This window comes from Egretta garzetta, unplaced genomic scaffold, assembly GCF_000687185.1.
Source record: "Egretta garzetta isolate BGI_Z169 unplaced genomic scaffold, ASM68718v1 scaffold439, whole genome shotgun sequence".
Taxonomy (NCBI): domain Eukaryota; kingdom Metazoa; phylum Chordata; class Aves; order Pelecaniformes; family Ardeidae; genus Egretta; species Egretta garzetta.
The window spans coordinates 2,011,011-2,031,374 of NW_009260803.1; the positions used below are offsets into that span (position 1 = coordinate 2,011,011).

A 20,364-nucleotide genomic window follows, 5' to 3' on the forward strand; every position below is an offset into this window, starting at 1 on the left:
GAGATGTCAGATGTGGCATGTAAGAAAAATAGATTTTTAAGTATTTTCTTGCAATTCTGAATTATCAAATAGTGGTTTAACAGATGGAATGAACTTACAGGGCTAATCTTATTACCTTAAAGGTGATCCGATTACCTTAAAATATGGCTATTTTCAGTTGGGTCTTTTGTGAGAAAGCTAAAACAAAGAAGCCAGGTAAAATGTAGATAGGCAGATTAAATCAACATCTGTCCCTTGGTTTGTTAAAAAAAACCAAAAACAAAAGAAAAAAACAAACAAACAAAAAAAACCCCCAAAACTGACTAAGCAGATTCCTGTCTCAGTACCTGCAAGACAAAATAGGTTTTCCTCTTTTTTTATCTACATATTTGGTATCACCCCTGAAATTAAGGGTATACTTAGAAAAAGAGAAGCAAGATCAGAAGACATGATCTTTGCCATGAGACCATATCATAGGGTACACAGGGTACAGCACTGTATGCCACTGGCGAATTCTGATACTCATTGCTGATTATTTTGCCACATAACCCACCACTCTGCATTAAAAAAGAGCTGTGTTTAGGAACATCTCCTAAAGCTAAGGAAACGTCACTACACTGGGAAATTCCCCAGTGCTATCTTCTGCACATTGCAGAGGAGCAAAGCAACCACCTCAGGGCTGAAGTTACTCCCCCTGTCACCTTCAATATTTTCAGGTGCCAACTTGCAGTAAGCACCAAACCGTACTGCATTTGCTGTCTTGCCTCTGAGGTGTTCCAGGAGCCCCAATTTTTTGAAAGCTCTGCTGCAGGATTGATGGTATGAACAGAGAAGGCAGGAAAAAAAAGCGTGAAAGAGAAGGTGGGTGGGGGAGGAGGGAGGCAGTTGCCTCACAGAGATGATGATTTTTCCAAGCCAGAGCCAGGACTTGAACTTCAGCCTCCTAGGCTTCAATCCAGTGGTCTTAAAAAAAAAACTTCCTTCCTCCCTTTTTATTGGGTTAAAATAAAAATAAAAAGTATTTGAAAGGCCTTTTTGCTTCCCTAGAAAAGGACATCACCCCTTTCTGCAAGTAACGTCAGTTTGACATTGAAATTGTTCTTTATCCTTGCTTCGTATGATTTACTTGTCAGGAAGAAAAGAATTAAAGAAAAAACACTCCCACAGAGAAGTTCCAGCCAAGCATTTGAAATCATCCTTTGAAATATTAATGGCTAATTCACAGCTACTCTGAAGCAGAAAACAGGGGAACCTTCAAGTGGTTTTATTCAGTTACTAAATATTGTATCACGATCAGCACATTTAATACTTGAAATATGCAGGTACGCATTTAGTATGCTGGCCTTTTTCTTTAAGAACATTGAACTGGCACAGCTTTAGCCTTGGGAAAAAAAAAATCTGTCCTGCGTGTGGCAGAGAGTAAATGAGAGAGATGGGGGGGAAAAAACCCTAGGTAGAACAGTAGCAGCCTTTTATGGAAGGCCTTAAACCTCTTGGACTTTCTGTGCTGTGTGCATTAGGTATGCCAGGAGAAGTCTATAGGGCTGAGGACTGAGGTGGCATTTAAACATCTCTGTCAAACTCTGATGCTTTGCAGGAACAGAAGTCAGAAGGCAGGCATATATCTCATGAGAGTTTTTTCATATCTTTGTGGTAATTTATAATTTGGGTAACTGGGAAATTTTGCTGTTCAAAAGGAATTTAGGTGCCCCTATGGTAGGTGGCAAGTAGACTTTATGAAGTAATTTCTAACCTGATTTCATACCTCCTAAATGCTTTTTATATCCAACTGTAAGTACAAAAGAAGGCCATACGGATTTGGTCTCATGTCATGCTGTGCCTTACAAGTTTAAGGAATTTAACAGTTCTCCACCACGCAACAAGGATTTGCATGTTTAAATTTGCTAGAGTTACTAAGGTACTGGAATTACACTTCCTGTTTCAAGCTGCTCAGGCCTCACCTTCAAGACTTCAAGATGCTGGAAAACTAACAAGTGCTGTAATGATGCTTTCTGGGGTGTGGGGGGGAAAAGTAACTATAATCCAGTAAAATGTTTGTTTTTCATTCTGCTTCCTTTTCTCCAAAGGGACAGAATACCAAAACTTTTCAAACGAAACACATCATCACCTTCCATCACAATAAAACGAAAGGATCTCTACATGGAGCGATCTGCATCTGTTTGGATAGCAGTGAATTACATCCATGACAGCTGCATGAAAGGAAAGACCATCTCAGTTACACCAAGCAAAGCAGGTACAGTGTCTTCACGAGCTGTGTTATTGCAGTGCCCAGCCAAAGCAGTGGTCACATTTTCTTGAAGATTATTTCAAAAATGGTAACTCCCAATATACACTTGTTATTTTTACTGATTCGGAGAGCTAAGCTTCGGTTTGGCTTCCTTGGATGAAGTCTTAACTGAAGTCAATAGCAGAAGTCTATCAGCTTTTACGGGAGAAGGGTTTTACTTTAAATCATTTGCTAGACTATAAAATAGCCATATATAGAAAAATATATAGTGATATTGGTGTACAGTACTTAATCAGCTTCCTGTGCTCTCTTTGATAGCTTTTTGAACTTCTTTATTGGTTTACAAAGAGCAGGTTGACTCAGTACCATGCACTTAAGGAATCCTTGTTATAGAGCATGAGCATTTTGAGAAAACCTTTCAAAGTTCAACTCTTTTTGAAGGCCACTTACCCATTACACAGTGCTGTAGGGGAGATATGAAAAAAGAAATCCTATTAACTATGTGCTTTAGATGTTTATTTAAAGATCCCCTACAGTATCTGATGACTGAGATAACTTCAAGAGCTTCCCAAACTTTACCTTCTCAGAGGAATCATGGTCCAAGAAAAAGCAATGCTTCTCACTGCTGGGGGGCACTACCAGTACAACCCAAATTATCACTTTGACCTCCTCTGGACACTTCTGGCCACCTTGTGTTTATTGGAGGGAAAGACAAAAACATATTTGCACTTACAATTACATAGCTAAACACAGTTGCTGAAATTGGAAGACATTCTGGAAATTTTTTGTACAGTTCATGATTATAGGTACCCTTGACATTTTGATTTTAACTTTCAGACTCACTCAGAATAGCACTTGCTTAGGAAAAGGGTCTTCCTGAAATCAGTAGAAGCATTCACAAAAGAATGGCAAGAGGAACAACCCTGTTTTGTTGATACCATAAAGATTTAGTAATTATTTATTTCCAGTCTTTTTAAAGTCTTTCAGTGTTCAGTATTCTATGCCAAGTCTTTTATTTTTTTATAAACCCCACCTGACTGACATAATTACCAAAGATTTCCTGCTTCTCTTGCATGTATAACAGCTGCATGTTCCCCAATTTAGGGAAGTGCTTGACACCATCTAACTTAAGTGCTCATCAGATCACAAACCAATTGGTAATAAAGTGGGCCCTGCCTTCAACTCCTACGCCATATGAGCTGAGATACAGAGATGCACTCACAGAATCCACTCGATGGACACTGGTAAGTATCTTCCAGTTGACAATCACTTGAGAACATGAGGTGCCTTATTACCAGCTCAGCAGTACATGACACGTACGGCAGGACATCAACAGGATGCTAGTGAAGAGCACACACAACATGGATAGCAAGGTCTCTTAATCTTGTTCTAACAGAGCCTAAGCTTTTTGGGAAAGAAAGATTAATAGGTTTATACAGAAAAAAAATGGAACAGCATGTCAGCTGGTTCATTAACCTGTCAATGAGACACTACAACCATCAGTGATGCAAAAGATGAAGCAGATATCAGAAATGCCATCCAAACTCAAATCCTGATTACACTTTAACTGATGGGAAATATGACTCTTTTTGCTGGTATCATTAAATTTTCAAACTGATAAATGATCAGGTTGCTGTGCTTTTTAAGGTAACAGTTCATACCTTTCACACTTTTGTTTTGCATCAGTTTTCCAGATTTCCTTCTTCAACAAGAAGGGAAATAATTTCTCTGAGATACAAGATCAGTTCCAGATACATTTTAGGACATGCAACAGTGAGAATACGGTGCAGCAAGAGGACAGTACCAAAACCTAAAGGAACTAAGAAAGAGGTGGAAAAATAGCTGTAATTTCAGTGGGATCTGCATGCAGCAGCAATGGCTGCTTATCTTGCCCCTTGCCATTGAGCATATCATGCAAAGCCTTCACCAGCAGGCATGCACATATGCATTATTTGTATCACTGTGTCCCTGAAATTGTCTGCTTTTCAAGCTGTGTTATCTGTAGTTGTATGAAGAATATGTGTTTATCAGGTAGAAGAGAACCCCAGGAAGAAAACTGTCTAAAAAGCAACTGTTCCCACTTCTTGGGCATCTCTGCACTTCTTTTGTACCACCAGAATCTCACATGTTCTTCACTTTATAGAGGAAGACTTATGAAATTTTGGTATTTTTCTATTTCTCTTAAAGCTGGCTGCCACTTTCTTTAGCCACTTCAGAAGGAGTACTATGAGAGGCCCACATAAGAAAGGTTTCATCTTGGTACAAAGAACATGCAAGTCTTGGAAGGGTCCCCTTGTGCATTGACATACAAGTCCTAGACCATTCTAGGACAGCCAGATAACCAAGGATTCGATACTGCAATAGATAGATAAACATGTGCAGACAGTCTGGTATGCAGCCTGTGGAAAAATAGAGAGTTAAGAGCAGTAAAAATGTTCCTACAGGTTCTGGAGACAGGGGAGATAGATAGATTCAAGTTAGCAATGTGAGGGACTGGTAGAAACAGCCACACTGAGTGATAAGAACGACTGAGTACCGAAGGACTACAGGTCATGAATATTCATTATCTCCCAGCTGATCCTATAAAGTTAGGCTGTAAACTCTTCAGAATCACATGAATGTAGGCTGCATTTAGAGATGGGACTGGAGGGAAAGGGTGAATGTGGGCATACAAGCACAAGCGTATATATAAAGCTAGCTGAGAAACGTGTTTATTGAGAGTAGGATTAATGTACATATAATGTAATTTAACACTTGGGTCTTAAATCCACTTCACTTCCCTCTTCTGTAGGAGATTTGGAATCTTTCTGTAATACTATGTTGTGAGGGGCTTTTTTGTACCAAGCTAGTTTCATTAGCAAAAGTATAGGAAGTCAACAAAAAAAAAGAAAGCACTGCAGAAAACCAAAGAGAAGAGCTGGTCACCTCTTAGTGGGGGGGTTGGTTTTTGTTTGGGTTTTTTTAGGAAATTTATCTAATTAAGAAAACAAAGCTTCACAGCAGACATGCTAAAATAAATATTTCAATCTGCAATAGCACTTCTAGAAAAACACTAACACCTAGAACTGATCAGACCAAATATCCATTTAATGCAGGATGCTCTGATAGCAGCCACCAGTGGACATCTGGGGATGAGTGTAATATAGTTCAAGCATGTAAAAAGGGGGTTTGATCATATTTTCTCCTACAGTTTTCAGCTCAGGGATTTTCTTAGATACAGGTGCTGTCTTTGTTTCAAGACAATCTCTATTCCCTGTACAACTACTGGAGCTCCAGTGTCATCATCAGTTGCACATGGACATTACTTCTGTGGTGCTAAGGCATAGGCAGCCACATATTCAGTCCAGCCACGCTCCTTACTACATCAGTCACATGGATCTATTTAGACACACTGTTGACAGCTGAGAATAAGGGTTTGGGGTTTTTTTTTTAATATTTAATTTGACCTTCACGTCTTGTTCTTCAGAATGTGAACAAGGCTCAAAGTTAAGCAAGCAGATTATTTTTCAGTATATATAATGCCTAGTTGATTTTAAAAGCAATATTTAGATCTAAACCATTGCTTACATGTCCTCACTGAGCAGAATGAGTTCATGAAAAAGAGGTTATTGGCTTGAAAGAAAGAGAAGACATTCGCTAAAATGTGTGGTAATTCCTCTGATGATAGGAGCCCCTACTTTCAGCTGCAGTCAGAAGATATCCGTGGCTGAGAAAACAGTTAATGTAAGATTATGTTTTACTGCTGCCACATAAATTAAACACCGTTTGTTTTTAGGTGCCTGTAGAAAGCAATGCTGTCAATATTACCATTTCCAATTTAAATGCTACGTCTTCATACGTTGTTCAGCTCAGATGCATAGCCAAGGATGGTCTCCACTGTGTTTGCATTTGGAGTAAAGAGATTTTAGTCCCTCACAGTAAGTGAAATATAGTTTTGTCTTACTGGGAATAAAAATGAACATAGAAGCCTTTTCAAATCTCATATGAAATAATATTGTCAGATACTGTTGAAAATATGAATAGCAAACTGCTTCATATGAGTGCTTGTCTCCATTTTTCCCATGTTTATCAGAACTCACAAACAAGCCAAGAATATCATATAATGCAACTACAGAAATCTCTCCAGGCAGAAGAAGTGTTCTTCTGAAGTGGGAGGTAATGTTCACTTTGAGTTGGAGTACCTTCTGTTATGTCCATGCTATTAATTTATTACTTTATATGAAAAAATAGACTTTCTCATTGTACTGAGACTACACTGTAAGCAAAAGGCATTGAATATTGTACTCTTGCTTCAGTTTTCACTGCATTTGTATGGTGGCTGTTTAGGTGCTAGAAACTAGCAAGGAAAAACTACACCAATTTATAAACTTGAAAAAATTATTAAAACAGCAATCTCTAGGCTCAAAATCATTGACTAGAATGAAGATTCTTTCCAGCTTGCATTAAAATTCAGTGTGCCTCAAGTTTATCTCTTAGAATTAAGCTTTCCTTGAAAGATCATCATAAGGCTTTAGCACACACAAGTGACACAGCTTGTGTTTCTTGTGTTCCTAAGGTTCATTCATATTCTCAAGAGACTAAAACCTTTTAGAAGAGCTTGGTAAATCTACTAGTCTACTAATTCAGAAGTACAAATGCATTATAATCAGGATGGAAAAAGAGTCTCTGGCTCACAAGAACAGCTCCTAGCTGCATGCTTCCCATAATGACATTTAAAGTTCAAACCTACATGTCAGCAGCATCCTCCCTCTTCTGCAGCAAGAGACATTATCAGCTGACTGACTATAGCCGATCAGTCTGTTTTACCAGCTGAAGTTCTCTTGGTAAGAAATGGACAACTGACAGTCTTGAATGTATAGTTGAGGGGGCCCACAGGCAATTTCAGTGAGCAAGGTGTTACTAGAGGTGTTTGTGTGGAAACTCACTAATTCTATCTAGACTCTGAGAGAAAGAGCATCTACAAACTCTGAGAAGTTTGCCATAGGGGATATCCTTGCAGAAAAGACAGAGACTGTCAGAGTTCTGCAATATCAGATGATGTGGAAAGTTTTGTACTTACCCCATGTATTTTTGTTAAGGGAAAGAAAAGACAGCAGAGGAAATGAACACCTTATCTGATAAGGATGAGGGGGGATCCCCTTTTCTCCTTATCTCCTGAGAAGAAGGCAAAGCTGCACAGTAAATGATTCATTTTGTGATAAAGCAATAGATGATATATGCCAATTTAAATGTTAAGCTAAGAGAAGAAATTATTCTCCATCTAAATGCTTTTCTTAAAAAAAAAAGTAATATTAAATATAGTATCAGGGCTAGGACCTTCTATTCAAGATAACAGTTATAGTATATAGTATGAAGTAAGGTTCAAGTCCAGATGGCTTCAACAAACATCGAAGGCGCGGAGGGAAGGAGTGCGTTCAATAATTAACATCATAAATGTAGAGGGGAAAAAATATCTTTGGCTCTGCTGCCATACTTGTTTAAGCCAATCTGAAACAAAGAAAACAGCTTAAAGATGTTAATGGCTAGCCATAGCTCCTCTGCTTTTGCTAATGATCACTGAGTAACCTCTACACAGTTCAGATCAACAGGCACAAAATAGCTGACTTCAGCTCTAAACACCCAAGCAGGCAACGTGTTGCTTTCATGGCTGCAAATAACACAGGACCTTCTGCAGGACTGCACAAGATAGAGCAGTGCTAGCCTTTTCCAGTCTCATTTTGCTAAGCTAAGGAAGCTAAATTCTACTAGTTTCTTCTTGTGCAATAGGCCTCATATTTCACATGTCCCGGGAATTATTTCCCCTACAGAGAAACCTTTTCCAGTTTCAAAGCCTGATGAGAGAATCGTAACAGCAGCTTTACCAGAATGTCATCCTATCTAGGTTACTTCAAAAGTATCCAACTGTTTCATTAAGATAACCCAATTTCCCAGCTTTGTGGTATCTTCACACTGTTACTTTTGTTTGAAGAAGTAACAGAAAAGCTTGTTATCAGAAGTAATCCTTGCAGAATTCACAGGCCTTTGTGTACTGAGATCAGTTTCTATCTAGATTGCAGTAATTTCCATTTCTGTGCACTCATTTTCTGATCTCTCATGAAGATTAATAGAGTAAAATAACAAGTGAACCATCACATAAAAATTTGTATCAATGGCTATATAACATGTTCCGAAGTTGTAGTATCATTACTAGCATTTATCGTCAAAGAGACCAGATGCCTAACAGAGCCTAGTAGATGAAGATTCCCAGAGGCATAAATTGCAATTAAACACCTCTCATTAACTTTCAAGTTCCTAATTATGAGGGGTATGTTCCAGTGAAATGTAGAGAACATTACAGCTGCTTCATTGCTGTTATTACTAATTGGATACACATAAGTAAGATCTCAATTAAGCAAAACACTTAATCTTGTGCTTAAATCCTCTCAATTTAAGCATGCTTTTAAATTTAAGGAAATGTTTTGCTTCATTGAGTCCTAATAACCTAATTAAAACAGTATGATTTTATCCCCATCATTAAAGGTGACATTTTGTTTATACAATTTAATTCCTCTTGATTTTCTGCATGAGTTATAATAACATTTATAGATTAATAATATTTTCCTCTTACTAGGTAACACAAAGTGAGAACGTCCTTGAATATCATGTTAATGTGGAAAGAATACCCAACAGTTGCAGGAATTCACCAGATCGCATCTTCCTAAAAGACAGAAAAATTCTTCTAAATCTCTCCATGGCTTATTATCGAGTTAATATTTCCTCCTATAACAAAGCAGGAGAATCCCCACAAGCCATCTACGTTGTCCCAGACTTCTCTGCAGCAGGTACTTACCTCATCATTAATTCATTAGAGCGGTGGAGAATTTTTATGAGCAACCTCTAGGCTACCTTTTGGCAGCCTTTGCGATAGGGTTAAGCATTCTCTTGAATATTTATTAGGCTGATATTTTTACATAGTGAGAGTCAGTACTGTTTCTTAAGAAAGGATTTTAATAGAAGTTAACTAACAGACTAAGCAATTTAACATTCCATTGAGCACTTCTTGTTTTCTCAAGCTAGAGAAGTAAATATGTGCTAGATCTACCTATCAAAAGGACGTATGGAGTGTACTCAAAGTTAAGTAGATGCCAGCAGTTTAAACCAAGGTCACAGATTTATGTGGAAATCTAAGGTTTTTGAGCTAAATAACTATTAGGAGACCTGCTACTGTCCTTTATTTCAGTATTACCTCTACTGGCACATAGGAGGAGGAAGAAATAGGAAGTACATGTCATATTCCAATTAAGATGTAAGCTTTTGTGATGCCTAAATACACAGGTTTTTTCATTTGAATAATAAAACTAGCTGTTTTTCTTATAATATAATCTAGTTTCATTTGTTATAATCTTGAGGTATTGTTACTGCAATATAAGAAAAACCTCTCTCTTCCAAAGATTATTTTTGTAATTAAGCTATAGTATGCACAAGTAAGAAGTGTGCAAGTACGCTTGTTGATTTCCAGACAGCTGCAACTAATTGATGTTTTCAGGATTTTGTAACACACTCCCCTCATTCTATTCTCCTTTGCCCTGCAAAGGCTTAACAGTTTGGTTTTGCCCTTACATTTGACTGCTTTATCTCTCTTCTGATGAAATATATACTACCACCTCAAACCAACTTTTGACTGATAGCTACTTGGTTACTGAATCTCTCAACCTGTCCTTCACGGCTCTCCCAGACATGTTTCAGATTTGGTTGTACTTCTGTGCAGGTTGTCTGTATCTATCATGAATTACTAGGAAGATACTTGCATTAAGTGCATTCCCAACATAAATTCCTCAGCATGCACAACTTTTCCTCAGCTAGTGCAGCCATTTTCTTTAATTTTACTTTATTATATTGGTTTTCAGACAGGACATGAAATAGAGAATTTTGTCTGTCTGCCACAAGGTCCATTTAGTTTCAAGTCAGAAGGTCTTTCCTAGTTTGATAATCTGTCTTTAAAAATGTCAAAATGTTTAAGATTCTGGCAGAAAATGCAAAGTATATGGAATGTGAAACTATATAGGTATAATCCATAATTAGCCCCTTCTCCTTCTCCATGTGTAAGCACTATCTCACAGTTGCTCTACATACAGCAGTTAATAGCAGCTCACAGGAGGTTATTTAGCAAGGTTGGGCTTCCTCTTCCTGAGGCTTGGAACAGCCATTTCCTCTTTTCCGATTGTGGGAAATTAAAGATCATGAACAGCAATTAACACTGGAGCTCCCAGACACCATTGCAAGGTGCTAGACGCTAAGTTTCTTTTACTGACATACCAGTGTAAACCTTACTATATACTGGTCACCTGCAATGATAACTACTTAATGAATAATTTTCAAAAAAAGCAAAAGAGAGAAAGCAAACAAGAGAGGAGAAAATGGCTTTCCTGTTTATTGATCTCTGATTGTGCATTTGTTCACAGACTTGCCTGGCCAAATCCATGTCAAACACCAGGGAACTAATGCAGTTGTCACCTGGACTCCAGAATACAGTCCAAAATGTTTTGTGGTTGACTGGGGCACTGGTAAAGACGATATGCGCATGAAAATAATAACTATGGCTACTGAAAATTTCACACTAGGTAACAGCAACCACCACATCCACTTATGGAAGTACCATTTCATTTATTGGTTATTTCTGGTTGGGGAGGGTAGGATTTTCATCCTGTTTTTAATAGCAAACTGAAGACCCAGATAGATGAAAAGCGGTTTTCAGTAGGATTCTTATGATCATAGTTGAGCAAGAAGTACAGCTAAGCTGCTGTGGCTGGTCTGATGTCTCTCCTTGCCCACATTCCAGGCAGACCTATACACTATTGGCTTTAAAAAAAAAAAAACCAACACCAAAACCACCAAAACATTCCTCTTGTCTCTAGGTAAATTTAACTTTAAATATAAACTGCTCTGTTACAGTCTCCCTTAGATTATTTCTTTTATCCCTGTGGCTGTCCTTGTCAAAGCCTAAGTTCTCAGCTCCAGGATTCTGCTTACCAAACTAGGCATGATGAGCTGCAGCCAGGGATCACTTTATGGGACAGTCATCAAAAATCTTGATTAAAATCATGTAGGTGACTCTTTTGCAAAGGCCATTCAGGACTGGCTTTTATGTACAGTAGAGAATGTTGAGCTTCAGAGTTCTATAAATGAATGGACTGTTTTCCTTGGTCCTTCTGCAACACCTGCACTGCCATATTACATCTAGTTGTTTTGCTTGTTTTTAAATATGCTAGCTGAGCAGAAAATATCTGTCCTTAAACCAAGATACCTACAGCCATTTTAGTTCCCTACTTCTTCAGCAGCTCAGGCCTTCCAGAGGGAGACTATGAGCAGATCTGGCATCTTTTAAAAGCAAACCTGTGTTATGTCTTGTTCTACTTTGGAACTAGTTTGACTTCAGCATCTAGAGACAATGAAGAAGGATGCACATATTTTGTACTCAGTGTAAAGCACTGTAAACTTGTACTATGCTTTGAGTCTCAGAAAGTAAGAACTGTACAGAAAAGCTATAAAGTTGTTGTCTCTCCTGCCCTTCTTTTTCATTTATAACTTTTCAGTAAACCCTGATATACCTTTATTTGTTTTCCAGACAATTTTCAGCCATATAAGTTGTACAAAATAATGGTACATGCATCTGATGTGTGTCAGTGTGAAAGTTTCACAAGACATGAAAAGACTTTTGGAGTGACCCACTTTTACTCAGTTGAAGGAGGTACTCCTCCCCTTTATATAACCTCATCCCTTATATTTCTTCTTGTTTCCTCTCTGTGGCAATAAAAGAAATCCTACACAAAGTTTCTTTCCCAGGTGACTTAACAGCATTCTCCAGTTAGCATCGCCTTTGGTCCTAGCAGTTATGTGCTGGCAGTGAATGACCTGAATGTTCTTCCTTACTGACAGGTCCACAGAAATATTATTATTACACATGACATTACCAAAATAACAGAAAGAGGGTCTTGGAGTTACTACTCTGTGTAACTCAAATGTAACTGTGGCCCAAGTCAGATTTTCCAATCCCAATTCAGTAGTGTCTTATATTGCAAGTTGAAAGTGTTTGTAATGAGACAGTCACAATTTCTACCTACTTTGGTGTTGCTTAAGATGAGAGGTTTTTTTACTCTGTGGAATTTCTCCTTTCTCTTCCACCCTTTATGTTATATTTATGACAACTAGAATCAGGCAAGGAGCTCTCTAGGAAGCAGCTAGTTATCAGTCTTGTATGTCTATTGCACAAGTACTGATGCAGAATTTAAATTATTACCCCATTTTTAAGTTCCCAGGACAGGTCCTGCTAATGTGACGATTCTGAATATCACAAAGCATTCTGCACTTCTGAAGTGGACAGAAATAGCTGCCAAAGACTGTTTGGGTTTTCTCCAGGGATACAGGATCAGCTACACAGATTCGTCTGGGAAAAAGTCCCCGGGTAAGTCACCATTGCTCAGAACACAGCAGCAGCTCAGAGCCACAGCAGAAGAGTTTCATACAGACCATGAAGTACTGTTGCAGCACACTACTGAGTTACTTAGATTTCTGTGGGAATTGAGCAGGTCAGCTCCTGGTTAGAGTTTTAATGCTCTAGATGGTCTTATGAATACCTAGAATTTTCTAGATATCATCTCAAATTAAATATTGATAAGGAAATATTTCCTTAAAACTTACAGTTCTAAGACTACTGCAGAATTCCCTAGTAACACCAAAAGGAAGATGTATGCTCTCAGTATTTCTGAGGTATTAAGATTTCAGTCACAGTACTTTTATGTTTCATTGCAACTCAGCCAAGCTAGACTCAGCCTTTCTATAGGACTTAAGATATATATTTCTTTTTTGAACTCAATTAGCAGGGAATATAGTTTGTATTTTTACCTGTTTTTAAAGATACTATTATTAATTTATTTTTTAGAAACATTTTCTTAAATTGATAGCTTTTGTGTTTAACTACAATTCTAGGCATTCAAATAAATAGTTGTGAGCTCAAACCACTTGAGTTTTCAAAAAAAATCCTCGTACTTCTTTGATAAATCTTTTTCTTCTGGTCTGCAGTGGAAAGTCTTCTTGCCATAAATAATAATACATTAAATTTGCACATACTGACTTTCAAATAAAGTCACAGACATGCTATGGAAGACAGATAGCACCTAAGACCTGACAAAGGAGAATAGCAAGGGTTCTGTAATTCATGTTGGCCTATGCCTTCACAGGACTATAAAAAGTAACAAAAGCTTTAAGTACGCAGTATTAGCAGGAAGTTTGACACCATTTTCGGGGGACTCTATTCTACCCCGAATACCTGTCAGGAAGTGCAAGAGGAGACAGAAGGGGAGTGTCCAAGACTGAACTTAATTTCTACTTTTTTTCCTCGGCCCTAATCAGTCAGTACAACAATTACAAGACACCCGATTGCCATGTTTTCCAGGCAGGGAGAATAACTTCATTGGAGAATTTTGGGAAAGGAAGCCTATAGGCTACAGCACCCTTTCCGCTTCTATGAAGATCTTAAATTCGCAGTGGCAAGCTTAAAAAGTAATTTCCGCCCTGTTAAAGACATTCTACAGCATTATTCTGGCCAGGGGAAAAGTCACTGCACCATCAGAAAAGAAAGGTTGAGCTGAAAGCCCTACAAAGTAGGTGAAGCAGAATGCACAGCCCTTTTTCTGTACTGAATGGTAAGTAATAGCACTGGTATTAATCAAGATGAATAACTACCGGCTACTGTAGTGAGGGTAAAGCGTGTGATCAGGTCTAGTCCTAATGGCTATTGTTACAGTAAACATCAGAAACCACTGTTCAGTATGTTAGGTGTATTTTCCTGTCATGCAGTATACACAGCCTTCTGCACTCACCACATAAATGTCCTAGGTGTGTTAAAAGCTCATGCTTCTTACTCCCAGATTTAAAATGTATGTAAGTATTTTGGAGAATCAAAATACACATCCAAAGAACATCTGCACAGTGTGGCTTCGTCCAGGTGTGGATTAGGGCACAGAAATTTTGCCTTTTCCCCAGTCAGCTACACTGACTCAGGCTCAGCCATCAGAACTCATCTAATTGTCTCCTCCAACCCCTCTTGTGTTTCAGCTGTTACTCTCAATTCTTCTACCACAAGTTACCATCTCACTGGACTGAAGGGAAAAACCAGCTACCGTGTGCAGATTTCGGGATTCACTAATGCTGGTGAAGGACCTCCAACCCTTTCACAATCTTTTGTCACGCCAAAATATGGTACTGTGGAAGCTCTATGTATCTGTGTTACCCAGCATCAATCATTGCTTTATGCACTATATATAGCATTATTCACTACCCTTTCCTGCTTTTCAAGGAGTAGCAAAGTGTTCATGCACAAGTTTTATTATTCAATCCCTAGTTACTGGTAGCAAGCACACAAAATTGTTCCTTTGTTAGAGGTAAACTATGCATCACAGAACAACTCTGCCTGTATTTTGTTGTCTAACATGCGGGGAAGGCTTAGCTAGGGTTCATCATCCGAGACATTTTCTGACCTTTTTATGCTAGCTTTATGCACATATCTTTGTTTATTGCCGATTCCTGTCACAGATTTCAGTATTTCAGCAGTTTAAATATTCTGCCTGTGACTAGTTAAGTTCAGCAGTCTTTGCTCTTGGCAAAATCCTGAACAATCATGTAAAACTGATTTCCAGTTAGACTCCTGAGCCATTAACTGTTAAAAAAAAAAAAAAAAGTCTCTTTCAATTGCTTCTGTTGTGGGTGACAGCTAATCGAAGTATCTTTTGTTTTCTAGTAATTTAATTACATTTTATGTAACAGGTCCTATAGTTTGCTGGCAAAATTTGCTTTTTTGAAAGGTGCCTGGATAGGCTAAGAAGATCAATACAGTTACATTTATAGTGTCTCATGTATTGTAATCATGTAGGGTTGGCTAAACAGGATCTCTCAAACATTTTTAACACCTTATCAATTAAACTAAAACTAACACTGCAGTAGACCCTTTTTTGGTTTGATCACAGCTTCACTCAATTGAAGGTTTCTAAATAAAAAAAAAAAAAAGAAAAGAACAGGTTAAGGTGCCTAAGCCACAGGAAAGTTAACCAGTGAAATTCAGAGACAAAGTATGCAAATGGCTTCTCCCCAATACACCTTTTTTGTATCAAATGAAGAAGATTTAAAACACAAACACCTGAATAGTCAAAAGTGTGAAGCAGAAAGAAGAAGGGAAGAACACAAAATCTTCCTTGAAATCAATGGGGTTTCCGCCCCCTCCTCCCCCTGCCAAAATCCTTTCTCCCGTCAACACAAGAAATTAAAGTGTCTCCACCGGAGCTTTTCTGCAGGACTTTATTCTTTGCATCCTAAGGAAAATAACAAAAATGCAGAGTTAATCTAATGCAACATTTTAAAAATTCAAGTAATTACATTGAATTTAAACATGCATTTACTATTTTCCTCTCCCCAACATTTCACAGGTTACTTAATCCATTGGAAGTACCTTAGGTTTCTTTGTCATAAAAGCCTTTTTCAGCAACAAAGCAATTTGAAGGTTTTCAAATACCTTTTTTAAGCAAAATTAAGTAGCTGTTTGATTTTTAAAAATAAAAATTTTTGTTGGTGGGTGGGTAGGAAAAGAAAATGCAGGCGACCTTTTTGCAAATACAGTTTGTCAGTATCAGCAACACAATCATGGACTGACCACACTTTCCTGGTGCTATTTTGAAACTTCTGAAACTATCTGTAAAGAATACCTCAGCCCTAACCCACTCTTCACATCTCAGACTTCTTTGGTTCCTGTGTTAGCAGCAGTGCTTGCACTGTCTGAGCACTTTATCAACCTTCATTAGCCTTTCAAGCACTGTGTCTCCTTCAGCAGGGTGGTGGGAAGTATCTCAAGCTGGTATTAACATAAGCAATAGGAGATGCAGGTTTGCAGCAAGGGCTGACAAATGGCTGACAGCAGATAAAATTGTCTTAATGTTTCTAACAGGTGAAACATGGCACCTACCAGTGCACAAACCATAATATTGTTATCAGGACCAGGTGGGATCTCACCAGAAAAAAACCCAAACCCTGCTAGTAAAACCTGAAACAGATTAAACCCCACTTTCACTCAAATAGTTTCTTATGAAGTCAGACCTGCATCAGGATCCTGACCCATTAAACAGGCTAGAGCTTGTCACATAATAGCATAGGGGGTAGGAATACTTCTTTTATTATGAAGTGGGGTTTTTTGGATGGTGTATTTAAGAATTCAGTAGATATATCTAGCTATCATAAAATTACAAACTTGAAAGCCTCAGACCCCCGAGAAATCCCAGGTCTTGTTTTGTTTTAACTAGATTTTGCTTACAGGAATCCGAGAACATGTGTAAAGTTGACTTGACTTTGTTTAAAATATTTCTCTTGTGGAGGAAATACAGTCATGTTATACTTGATACCATAAGTCTGATTCAATCTCTCTGTTTCTCATCAGATAAAGGCGAATTTGAAGGTTTCGTGACTGGCCTTTGCTTCGGCATGATGCTCTTTCTGGTGGTTATACCTCTCACTTGTTCTCTGGTCCTTAAAAGGTAAGAAGGGAATATTGGCTGAAGTTGTTAACAGCACTTCAGTTCTGCTTAATGCAAAGTTTCTTAGCACTGAGCCTTTTTTATCATTAAAAGCAACGTAACTCAAAAAGCCATCCCAGTCATTTACACAGTGAGAGCAATTACAAACCACTATAAGCTGATTAGAATAGTTTGTCAGAAATCTATAACCTTTTGGTTTTGATACAGTTATCTAACTTCTTGCTGTCTCAAATACCCTTGAAAAGAGTAAGGACCATTTGTCACAGTGGAAAATAGGTTGTATGTATGGAAAAAGCATGCCTTTGATTATTTTGCTGTTTCATTCCCAACTGATAATCATATCTTTTCTATTGAAATATAATCTCTTCTATTGAGATACAAAAATACATTCCAGCAGCATACACAAATTTATGTTGCCATCTAAGCAGTTTCCTGCAAGCACATTTGGATGTTAACCGTATAAATTGTACACATAAGCACATAATAAGGAGTAGTAGGTGGATGAGAAGAAAGTAGAGAATAACAAGGATGCCTGTAAGGTACGGGTGAGGTCCTCTTATTTTAGGAGAAATTGTTTTCTGCAGCAATAAAGTACACCCCCCTCATATAAATCTGAGGTACAATATTAGGGGTATACACTACCACTAAAAAAAAAACCCAGCTTGCACAGTAACGGGTTCTAAAACTTATTTTCTGATAAACCTAGTTGCATACAACCATTCATATTACTATTTTGATGTCCTAGAACACTACTTTCCCCTTTTCTCCTTTTTACAAAGCAGCAGTCTCAGAAGCTGACAGAAAACAGAATAGACAGACAGTACAACCCATGGCTTGAAAGCCATATGGCATGATGTAGCTCACTTCAGCTTATGCATCAGGAAACCCTTGCCATTGGGAAACAGACCGCACTCCACATTAAGTCTCCCATGCACTTTCCCTTTCAGATTTTACTTTAAGTTGCTCTGTATCTGATCCAGCATTTTTGACAAGAACTTCTGAGACCTACAGAGAAATTTTCACCTAGAGCACACTTCATTGTATTAAACATAAGATCGTACTTCATTGTCTGGGCCAAGTAGGAGAGAATTTTTTGAAAACTGAAAAAACAACACACAGAAGCCCAGTCTAGCACTATGAAAGAGCAATTAAATATGTCATAGTATTGACCACCTGGAACTGAGATGAAGGGTCCCAAGGATCCTCTCATCTCAACTGCCTGCTTGATTTGTAAAAAAGGACTCACTAGCCAGCCAAACACTCATCTTCGTAGGATCAACAAGGAGATCCAGTAACTCTACACTCAGCCTTCACCTCAAACCACAGCCTAAATAGAGGCTTACAGCTAATGAAGTCTGTGTTTGATTTGAAAACCAGGCAACACTGAAGCCAGCACTAAGGCAGTGTGGTGGGCTGAATAACCTCCCACAGTCTCTCACAGCTGTGTTAATTTGGGGTTTTTTCTATGGAGGTGAGTCATTGTCCAAAGCTCATGGGGGGTTCCCTGAGAGCAGCTGCTGACAGGGAGGGGATCAGCTCAAAAATGCTGAGAGACGGTCTCCTTCCACTCCCATAGGACCCAGTGATGATGAGCAATCAGGAGTGACTGATGCTAATGGGATCAGTCAGCTCATCAGAAACTCCTTCTGAAATTCCCATCCAGCCCCACTTGTGCCCCTCTGCAGGGAAATCACAGCTGGCCTCTATCAGCCTGGGGCCAGCACCACCATCCTAGAGTGGCAGGAGTGATGGGCAGGCCACCATTACAGCCTGTCCTTCCAGGAAGGGGCAGGAAGGACAATGCCTGAGGTAGGGTGGTCCACAGATGCTGGAGAGAATAGCAGCTTGTTGTCAGTTTTGTTGTTTCTGAGCCCCAGCGTGGAAAGGAGGAACTTGGAAAAAAAAGGGTTCTGCTGAGAGGTCTGTGGTCAAGCAGCCAGCTGAAATCTGTTTGGACAGCTCAATTAGCAAACTCAGCTCTGCCTTACAAACCCCTTCCTCTATGGCAGAAGCAGCTGGTGTGAGTTTTTAGTAAAGCTGTGTTTAGGTTCATGTCAGGTGAAAAAGTGAGATGATAATGTATGTGATAGCTCCCAGAAACAGCCAAACTCAAACCAATCAGGAAACAGCAGGAGCTGTGTTGTCCCCCCTGTTCTGGTCTGCGAGTCCCAGGGAGAGCCTCTTCCAGGCCACTGGTGTCATTGCACAGAAGCCAAAAACAGCAGTAGTTTGCTCTTTGTTTGCCCAGGAGCAAATACTTACTAAAACAAACTTCCTCCTATGTGTCCAAGAGTTCTCAAGGAAGATGGAGGTTTTGTGGAAATTATAGCAAATTAGGAATATACAATGATTAAACATAAAGAAAGAAACAACATTACGAGCTCCTGTCACAGCTCCTTTGTCCTTAAACAAAGATGCTAATTGTCACTAACTCAGCATTTCAGTGTAGACTGTCAAGCTTGGTCTTCTGTATTTAACTGGCATTATGCCTATTGGAGAATGTCTTGTTTTAGTGGTCATGATAATACCAATACAATGTTATGTGTAAATGGTAGTTAATTTAAATGCATAGGAAATGTCAGTCATTTAACCTGACAATAAATTCAGAATATTCCTTTACAGGCTGAAAATAGCATGCTGGCCAGGTGTACCAAGTCCAAGAAACAGCAGTGCACTCCAAGATATGGCAAGTACTCTTCTGATGGTGTGAAAAAATACCCAAGGGAGATCTTTCTTACTGGTTAATCAGTAATGCTAGTTATTACTTTTTTCACACTTCACCATAATAAATGCCTAATATCAACAGTTGGGCAGCTGGGCTAATATTAGAAATATAGGATGGGGGAGGGTTGTTGTGTAGGCAGAGGCTGTATACACTCTTTAAAGTAGTAAAGGTTCTCAGGCTTTTTTGAGAGCATTATAGAGTGTGTTTAAAGGTATGGTTGTTAAAAGAACAAAGCAAAGTTGAATGTGGGGAGATGGAGTCTAAAGAGAGAAGTTCAGTTTTTATATGCGGTCAGTTTTCACTAGCTGGAACTGATTATTACGTACAAGTTACTCAAAACACAAAGTAATGCATGGTGGCCTAATACCACAGAAGTCTCACAAGAGAGGCCATGTATATGGTGTTTTCTGAAATTGGCTCACAGAATCACAGAATGGCAAGGGTTGGAAGGGACCTCCAGAGATCATCCAGTCCAACCCTCCTGCTAAAGCAGCTTCACCTAGACCATGTTGCACAGGACATCATCCAGATGGGCTTTGAATATCTCCAGAGAAGGAGACTCCACAACCCCCCTGGGCAGCCTGTTCCAGTGCTCTGTCACCTTCACAATAAAGAAGTTCTTCCACATATTCAACTGAAACCTCTTATGTTTCAGTTTGTGCCCATTGCCCCTTGTCTTGTTGCTGGGCACCACTGCAAAAAGTCTGGCTCCATCCTCGTGACATCCACCCTTGAGATATTTGTATGTGCTGATTAGATCCCCTCTCAGTCTTCTCCAACCCCTCAATCTCTGTCCACCTCCAGAGCAATCCAGGGGCTCTGACTGGTCAGCTGGTAGCTGGCTGAGGAGCACCTAC

General features: G+C 38.9%; 1 protein-coding gene across 1 annotated transcript in view; it reads left to right on the forward strand.

Moving 5' to 3' along the window:
- Positions 1-2,076: 2,076 nt before the first annotated feature.
- The window catches only part of LOC118453092 (interleukin-6 receptor subunit beta-like), a 23,963-nt gene continuing 5,675 nt past the window's right edge, over positions 2,077-20,364 (forward strand). The window contains exons 1-11 of the mRNA XM_035902278.1: positions 2,077-2,233; positions 3,332-3,471; positions 6,003-6,144; positions 6,300-6,382; positions 8,838-9,048; positions 10,669-10,827; positions 11,832-11,954; positions 12,516-12,668; positions 14,321-14,464; positions 16,686-16,782; positions 19,405-19,468. Of these exons, the coding sequence (XP_035758171.1) occupies positions 2,140-2,233; positions 3,332-3,471; positions 6,003-6,144; positions 6,300-6,382; positions 8,838-9,048; positions 10,669-10,827; positions 11,832-11,954; positions 12,516-12,668; positions 14,321-14,464; positions 16,686-16,782; positions 19,405-19,468 (1,410 nt within the window). The 5' untranslated portion in view covers positions 2,077-2,139. The remainder of the gene's footprint in view (positions 2,234-3,331; positions 3,472-6,002; positions 6,145-6,299; positions 6,383-8,837; positions 9,049-10,668; positions 10,828-11,831; positions 11,955-12,515; positions 12,669-14,320; positions 14,465-16,685; positions 16,783-19,404; positions 19,469-20,364) is intronic.